Below are 9,411 nucleotides of genomic sequence, written 5' to 3'. Positions count from 1 at the left end.
TAATATTAGTATTGGTATGGGTATTGGTAATGGGCAAGTGAAAGAAAATAGGTAACAGGGAAGTAAGTAAAGAAACAATTGCAGTGAGGGCCATTTTCTACTTGCTGGAATGAATTAGAATGAATATGATTTACTTCTCTTAAGAGAAATCATTCTGCAACTAGAAATCTTCAGAGAATCTTCAAAGAGAGAAAAATGATTTATAGCCTATAATATTGTCGCACTACTCAATAAGGTTTTGACACAATGCAAAGGACAACAAAATACAATGCACTGGAAAGGAAGTAATTAAACATATTTTATTACTTCTATATAGAAATACACGATAACAATTACACTTGTGAGTTCCAAAGAGTCACCTCATCATCAGTCAGGATAAACAACATTCAACTAACAAAATTTCAGTCAGCTGGTGGATTACACTCTGAGAATATAGTGTATAAATATAAATATATACTGTTCTATTTAGTGTACTAAACTTACAATAATGTATTCTACACAAGCATAAACACAGACCATCTAAGCCAAGAGTTACAAGTGGTTTATTCTATGTTTACTTATGCCCATTTCCAGTGAATTCATCTCAGGCAAAGTTCCCAAGAAAGTATTCTGATATGTGGCCATGATTAACAACATATAGATTAGCCACTTAGAATAACTAGCTGGCTGATATGTAGAAAGCATTTATCATTTTCAGTGCAAGATACCAAGGAAACCAAGGAAACATAACCTATTTAAGAATTATATTTGTCAACTGAAGATGACAGTTAATTAGCTCACTTACAGAACATGAATGGTAATCAGGAATGTTTCCAGCATTTGAAACCACATACACCTGTAATCTGAATATCTGGATGCATTCTAGTCATGTGGCTGGAGGTATACAGGATTTTGCCATGTAAATCTGTGTAATGGCACTAAAGAGGTGGTATGGGACAAAGCCTGGCAAGTGATAGGTGGATACAGGTCAGGGAGGGGGAGTGATTGGCAGATGAGTGGAGTAAGTGACAAAGGCTAGAGGTGAAAAGGAGGCAAAGGTTGTCATATTAGAGTTAAATATACAGCTGAAGGGAGGGATATGGGTAGAAGGGGATGGGGAAGGGAAAGAGGACAGAAACAGGGAGATGTGAGACTTGGGGGTGGGAGAAGAGCATACAAAGGAGGGGAAAGGAGTAGGGTGATAGTGGAGGTGGGAGATGGTGGAAGAAATGTGTTTATACCAGAATGAGGGGAAGGGGGCTAGGACAAGTTTAGAGGGATATGGGGCAAATGCAGGCAGGTGGGATTAGTGTAGATGGGATGGGTTGGTTGGTGTGGACAAATTGAGCCGAAGGGCCTGTTTCCATGCTGCATAACTCTATGACTGTATGACTCTATTATGTTTTAACAATTTTATTTTTTTGATTTTTATGTTAATTGATTTGATCTTTTAAATCTCTTTTAATCATCATTGACATTTTGACAATTATCAGAAGGCCATCAAGGCAGGACAAGGAATCTCAGGGACCAATTTCTCAGTCAGCAGCTCATGAACTGCTCTGCTTTGCCAGAGAGTTATTGCAACAAAGCCTCAAGTTTATTTGATCCCAAGGAGGCACAAGAGGTTACTGCGGCCACGGGGATAACGGTGTTTGGTGTGGGAACTTGCAAGTGGGACTGAACACCACTGACCCAAGATAGAGCAGGGAGATTAAAGCTTGTTTGCCCCAATTCCCAACCAGCTGGACTGCTGGCAGTGATAGCCCTGCATTAAAGATGCAAGTGGATCAGAAGCGAAACATCAGGAATAAGATGTTGCATCATCTAGTTGCAGTGAGAAAGTAGGTGGGATAACCAGAAGGTGATGGACTCATGTGGATCATGTTCCAGCAATATCAACTGAGAAGGAAAATTAGTATTTGATACATGGAAATGATACCTGTCATACAGTAACAGACTCAAAACTGACGGCTTTGTGAGATGGCAACTCGATGACTAGGAACGCCTCCCTCACTCAAGGGTTATGTTACCTCCAAATATGATAGCTTATCTATGCTTAATGTATCTACACAAGGTTCTGACACACTTAATAGTGATGGTGGTGGGCAGCACACTTATGTTTTGATATGGGTAACAGCAATGAGAACAAAGTTTGCCTCAAGATGTAGTGCAAATCACTGAATTTGATATATATTTTTAAGTATTGATGAAACAGCCCTTTAAACCGGTGGAGTGATATAAAAAACCAGCGAGTTGTAGTCTGGTGGGGGGATGCAGCAGCTCATTTTTGACTCTAAAGAACTCCGAGAGCTGAAACTGTCACAAGCAGGTGTCTTGTTGTCTTCCTCTTCACACTGGTAACCGGAGCTGTACATGCTCATCCAAATGCTAGCTTCAGATAACACCGACTCTTTGCTTTTGCTTGTTATTTTCAAACTGTAAAAAAAGAACAAACTGTCACTGACTACCTCAATGTAAGAATCATGATGCGGCAACAAAAAAGATAGCAAATTCCTAAAAAATATGCTGGTTTATACCAAAGATACACACAAAGTGCTGGAGTCAAAGCAGGTCAGGCAGCACCTCCGGAGGATATGGATAAGTGATGTTTCAGGTCAGGATCCAAAGAGTCATGGAGTCATGCAGAGTGGAAAGGGGCCCTTTGGTCCAACTTGCCCACTCTGACTAATGTGCCCCATCTACCGCTTGCCTCCGTTTGACCCATATCCCTCTAAAAAGAAGGGTCCTGACCCAAAACATCACCTATCCATATTTCCCAGGAATGCTGCCTGACCTGCTGAGTTACTACAGCACTTTGTGTCTTTTTTTTTGTTGCAAACCAGCATCTGCAGTTCCTTGTTTCTACTTGGAGATATCAAATTCCTAATATCTGCATGAAAGTGTCTCACTGAAAATACCAAAACAAAATGATTTAGAATTTTCCAATAATAAATTGGAATCGAGGGATATGGGGAGAAGGCAGGCACAGGTGACTGATTGTGGATGATCAGCCCTGATCACAATGAATGGCGGTGCTGGCTCGAAGGGCCAAATGTCCTCCTCCTGCACTTATTTTCTATGTTCCTATGTTTAAATTAATCATTAAATTAAAGAATGTTTGCAAACATTCCCAAATCTTATTTAATGTTTAATGTTCAGTAGATGCTTACAGAATATCACCTAGTAGCAAACATGAATTTCACTGTACCCTCGGTATATGTGGCAATTAAAGTACCATACCATACCAAAGGTACTGTAAATATTCTGGTTATATGCTTTAACTGCCTTTTCTCTTTAATCCTTCTTGCATAGAATCACAAAATTATGGAACCCATAAGACCATAAGACATAGGAGCAGATTTAGGTCATTCAGCCCATTGAGTCTACTCCGCCATTCAATCATGGCTGATCTATTTTTCCCTCTCAACCCCATTCTCCTGTCTTCTCCCTATAACTTTTGCCGCCCTCACCCCATCCACATGCTAATCCCATTTGCCCTCACAGGCCCCATATCCCTCTAATCCTTTCCTATCCTATGACCTGTTCAAATACATTTTAAATATTGTATTACTATGTGCCTACACTGGCTTCGCAGGCAGCTTGTTCCAAGTATTCGCCACCCTCGGTCTGAACAACCCACCCTTCAGGTGACCTTTAAACCTCTCTGCTTTCGCTTAAGCCCATGCCCTCCTTTTTAAGACTCCCCTGCCACTGGGAAAATGAACTATCATTATGCCCTTCATAATTTTGTAAATCTCTATAGGGTCATCCCTGAAGCTCCCGTATTCCAGTGAGAATAAAATCAGCCTATCCAATCTATCCTTTTCACTACAGCCCTCTATTCCAGGCAACATGGGTGAGAGGCGGTGCAAGTCTGTCCCGTACACCAGGCCAACCATTACAGAGAATAGTGGCCAGTTATCCCAGGCCAACTGGCAAACCCTGGTGCTGGGACATTGTTACATTTAGACAGGGTTCTGACTTAGAGGCGTTCCGTCATAATCTGCCAGATGGTGGCTTCGCCCCATTCGCTCCTCAGTCAAACAGATACAACAATGAAGTAAGAAGTGTTGCAATTTGGGAAGTTGAATGTAAGGGGAAAAGATACAATTAATGGCATGACCCTTAACAGCAGTGCTGTACAAAGGGATCTTGACGTTTAAGTCCATAACTCGCTGAAAGTGGCAACACAAGTAGACTGAGTGGTAAAGAAGGAATTTGGTACCCTCATCGGTGGGGCGTTGTATAAAAGTCAGGAAGTCATGAAAGAACTTTATAGGTCTTGGGTTAGGCTGCATTTGGAGTGTTGTGTGCAATTCTGGTCGCTCCATTACAGGAAGGATGTGGAGGCTTTGGAATGAGTGCAAAGGAGGTTTACTAGAATGATGCCAGGATTAGAGGGATTTAGCTACAAGGAGAGGTTAGAAAGACTTGGATTGTTTTCTCTGGAAAGCCGGATGTTGCGGAGAGACTTGATAGTATATAAAATTATGAGAGACAAATAGGGTAGACATTCAGAACCTATTTCCCAGGATGGAAATGTCAGGTCTCACCACTGTACGGGAGACAGAGGTTTACGTGCACTGCCGCCAACCTCATCTACTACATCCGATGTTCCTGGTGTGGCCTCCTGTACATCACCGAAACCAAGGGTAGACCTGGCCAAAGAATTAACATTCACCAAAAATAATGTATTATTATATATTAATACTACAGATGGATGCCCAGACACTTTCCAACATAGTTTCTTACTATAAGAAAATAACTGCAGATGCTGGTACAAATCGATTTATTCACAAAATGCTGGAGTAACTCAGCAGGTCAGGCAGCATCTCGGGAGAGAAGGAATGGGTGACGTTTCGGGTCGAGACCCTTCTTCAGACTGAAGTTTCTTACCCTTACATTCCCTTTCCCTCCGTCCCTCCCCCACCCTAGTCGTCCTGCTAGTTTCACTGTTCGTATCCCTTTGTTATCACATCCTCCACAGCCAACAATGGACCATTGTGGGCTCTTTGGCCATTGGTGCCGGCTCTGATTTTTTTTCTGTATCTTTTCATACCTCTAGTTTCCCTCTCCCCTGACTCTCAGTCTGAAAAAGTGTCTCGACCTGAAACGTCACCTATTTATTTACTCCAGAGATGCTGTACCCTGCTGAGTTACCCCAGCATTTTGTGACTATCTTCGATGGAGATCAGCATCTGCCGTTCCTTCCTACGCATTCTATTATATTTTCCCTTCTCCTGTGGTGTAAGGCAAACTCAGAGTCAAAACATGGAGGAATAAGTCTGTGCAGAGCCAAGTGCAGGCTTGATTCCAGAAGCCAAGGAGGAAGACGGGAAGTTCGCAGAATGTTTTCCACATATGAAGCTAACAGAAGAAAGGTTATCTGGAATTGCCATTGAATTCAAATTTCACTGTACCTTAACTGGTACATGTGACAATAAACTGACCTGAAACCTTGAAACCTTGAATAATGGAAGTGAGGTCATGTGCTTCTAAACAAAGAACACATTGCAGGATACCATCATGATATAAATAAATGTGGTGAAAGGGATCCATCTGGTGCAGGACTCTGATCAGGGCTCTGGTTTGCAAATGTATGTCTTCTGGTTTGATGTAATCTCTCTTAATATCCTTAGATTTTGGTTTAGTTTAGAGATGCAGCCCTGTCTGAAGGCTGCCAGAAGATACAGTGGGATATAGTTCAGCTGTAGAAATGGGTGGAGAAATGGCACATGGAGTTTAACCCGAGCAAGTGCAAGGTGTTGCACTTTGGGAGATTGAATGTTAGGCGATAGCATATAGTTAAGGGCAAGACCCTTAACAGCATTGATGCACAGAGGTATATTGAAGCAAGTTCATAGCTCATTAAAGGTGGCAACACAACTAGATAGGGTGGTAAAGAAAGCATCTGGTATGCTTCCCTTCATTGCTAGGGGCATCGAGTACAAGAGTCAGGAATTCATGATGCTCTCCACAACTTTGGTTAGATCGCATTGGGATTATTGCATGCAGTTCTGGTCGCCCATCACAGAAAGCTTTGGAGAGGGTGCAGTGGAGGTTTATCATAATGCTGCCTGAATTAGAGTGTTTCAGCTACAGGGAGTGGTTGGATAGACTTGGGTTATTTTCTCTGGAACATTCAAGGCTGAGGGGAGACTTGATAGAAGTATATAAAATTATGAGAGGCATAGAATCTTTTTCCCTGGGTGGAAATGTCCAACATTAAATGACAACGCTACAAGGGGGGGGAGGTTAACGGAGATGTGCGCCGCCTGTTTTACACTGAGGTTGGTGGGGGACTGGAACGCATTGTCAGTGGTGGAGGTGAAGGCAGATACGATAGTGGGGTTGAAGAGGCTTTGGGATAGGCACATGGAAATGGAGGGAATAGGGGGAAATGGATCATGTGCAGGCCGAAGAGGTCAGTTCAGCTAGGCATCCTGAACAGCTCAAACATTATGGGCCGAAAGGCCCATTCCTGTGCTGTACTGTATAGTACTGTACAGAGTGTGAAGAAGGGTCTCGACTAGAAACATTACCCATTCCTTCTATCCAGAGATGTTACCTGTCCCGCTGTTATTCCAGTATTTTATTGTCTATCTTCGGTGTAAACTATCATCTGCAGTTCCTTCCTACATTGTGCTGTTCGATGTTCAATGTTCTATACAACATGGAAACAGGCCCTTCGGCTCATCAACTCCACACCAACCATCGATCACCCGTACACATTAGTTCTATTTCATCTGATTTTCGCATCCACTCTCCACACACTAGGAACAATTTACAGAGGCCAATTGACCGACAAACCCACATGTCCATGGGATGTGGGAGACAACCGGATCACCCGGAGCAAACCCTTGCGGTCACAGGGAAAACGTGTAAACCACAGAGACATCACCCGAGGTCAGATCGAGCCTGGGTCTCTGACACTGTGAGGCAGTAGCTCTACCAGTAATGCCACTGTGCCGTCCCTTGTTGGAAAATGTTAGCAAATGAATGCCATTTAGTATTTAACGCTGTGCACTTGCATTACTTAGGTCGGTTGCAGTATGCTGATCAAGCAGCACGTAATTGACATTTTAATAATTCTTTTCCCAGGGCTTTGTCTTTCAAATGATACATTGGGTTGAATCATGCTCAGTGTAACCTGCCTCCACCCTAGTTTCTCAATCGCACTAACCCCTGGTGATTTCCTAGAATTCTGAGTCATGGCCTTAATGCTGTAATCCTGTAAAGACAATAGACAGTGAGTAGTGATCAGGCCTAATCTGTCAAAGGTTTGTTCCACTGATGTCAAAAAATCTCTAATGATCAGAAAAAGTGAATGAAATAAAAAATGAACATACATTATAGAATAGTACAGCACAAGAACAGGCCATTCCTCGCATAATGTCTGTGTCTAACACGATGCTGACCAACTCCTATCTGCCTGCACATAATCCATATACCTCCATTCCCTGCATATCCATGTGCATATGCAGAATTCCTCTATCGTATCTAGAGGAGTACTCTAGATTTCTAGAGTATACAGGATATTACTCCTGGTTAGGACAGGATTTTTACACAAAGGGTGGTGGGTATATGGAACGAGCTGTCAGAGGAGGTAGTTGAGGCAGGTACTATCATAACATTTGAGACATTTGAACGGGTAGATGGATAGATAGGTTTTGCAGGCCCAAAACTAAAAGTAGAAACAAGAAATTGCAGATGCTCGTTTACACAAGAAAAGACACCAAATGCTGAAGTAACTCAGCAGATCTGGCAGCATTCCTGGAGAACATGGATATGTGATGTTTCAGGTCGGGACCCATCTTTTTAGAGGGATATGGACCAAACGCAGGCAGGAGGGACAACAAAGTGTGGTGGGTGTATGGAACAAGCTGCCAGAGGAGGTAGTTGAAGCTGGGACTATCCCAACATTTAAGAAACAGTTAGACAGGTACATGGATAGGACAGGTTTGGAGGGATATGGACCAAACTCAGGCAGGTGGGACTAGTGTAGCTGGGACATGTTGGCCGGTGTGGGCAAGTTGGGCTGAAGGACCTGTTTCTACATTGTACGACTCTAGATGGGGCATGATGGTCAGTGTGGGCAAGTAGGCCAAAGGTTCTGTTTCCACGCCGTACGGCTCTATTATTATAAAACTGACATTTTGTTATGCCAGGGTCTAGTGTGCAGGATTATTTACTGAAATATATATACGAACAACAAGTACAAAAGTGAAACAAAAATTGAATCAATCTTATAGAAATACCTCTTTCCCTTTAATTCCTTTACTTCAATCTATCCTTGCCACGTTTGACTGCTTTAATCTTTAAAAGTTTTTCTCTGCACATGTTATTTTGTTATTAAATGTTCATTTGTGGCACCTTGTTGTAATTACTGCCATTAAAAAATCTCAGCAAGCTAGTTTTTTAATTCATGCATTGCAAATAAAGTAAACAAAAATATTTTAGGAAACAGGAAGGATTTCAATTAAAAAAATTGCTGGCATTTATATTCTAAATATTGCAATCTAATTAAATTGGAATGAATGACAAAGACACCAGATAATTAGTGTGTAGCTCATAAAAAGGTCATGATTTACTTAAGAATTAGCCTGCTGCAGCACATTTGCTTGGCCCTCATTCTTGAAATGATGCTTATGCAACACAAATTTACTCAGTTTAAAAAAAACCATTTTGCTATAGAAAGAACTTCCTACTTAATCCATTTCCAGCATATCTAGAGAGTGCCATACTTCATGTAGTCTCTGCTCGGATCTTTTGCATTTTTTAAGCCGTCTCTTTTTTTCCTGGTTCCAGTTTCCTGTTATAATTACTGCTTTTAATAAATATACTGCGTTGGTTTACCCAAAATACTGTGGACACATTGACTTGTTGTTCATTGACACCGGACACTTTAATTCCTCTGAAGCTAAAATCATTCCACTGTCAGTCTGATAATCCTAAAAAAGACAGGTAGACACAAAATGTAAAAAAGACAGGAGTAAATTAACCTGGGATCGACACCTCATTTTGTTATAACATCTGTAAACCATTTAACAATTTGAAGTATGATTTGTTCATTCATGATAATAACTCGCATTTAAGATAATGGTTTTGCATCAATCTGGAATTGTAGGTGGGATATAATGTGTTTCCTTGCCTCACTGACAAATATCCCTATATTGTTTCACCAATTATAAATTAGCAAATGTAAGTAAAAGTGAGTTGAATTGTAAGTGAAGCATTATTCATGCATATTCTCGAAAGGAAAACAATATAATGTGATAATGAATAAGTGGAAAATGTGGATAATGAATAAGTACACACCTTACCTGCATTAGGCTTGTATATAGTAGATGGTAAAGTCATAGAGTCATACAGCATGAAAACAGGGCCTTCGGCCCAACTTGCCTATGCTGACCAAAATGCCCCATCTACATT

At 41.4% G+C, this 9,411-nt stretch overlaps 1 protein-coding gene across 1 annotated transcript in view; it reads right to left on the bottom strand.

Moving 5' to 3' along the window:
• Positions 1–321: 321 nt before the first annotated feature.
• The window catches only part of flt1 (fms related receptor tyrosine kinase 1), a 131,545-nt gene continuing 122,455 nt past the window's right edge, over positions 322–9,411 (bottom strand). Inside the window, exons 30-31 of the mRNA XM_078402388.1 lie at positions 8,836–8,930; positions 322–2,415 (exon numbers count right to left, since the gene is read on the bottom strand). Of these exons, the coding sequence (XP_078258514.1) occupies positions 2,199–2,415; positions 8,836–8,930 (312 nt within the window). The 3' untranslated portion in view covers positions 322–2,198. The remainder of the gene's footprint in view (positions 2,416–8,835; positions 8,931–9,411) is intronic.

This window comes from Rhinoraja longicauda, chromosome 7 (assembly GCF_053455715.1).
Source record: "Rhinoraja longicauda isolate Sanriku21f chromosome 7, sRhiLon1.1, whole genome shotgun sequence".
Lineage (NCBI taxonomy): Eukaryota > Metazoa > Chordata > Chondrichthyes > Rajiformes > Arhynchobatidae > Rhinoraja > Rhinoraja longicauda.
The sequence above is the reverse complement of the archived record's forward strand: the minus strand, read 5'-3'. Positions and strand labels throughout refer to the sequence as shown.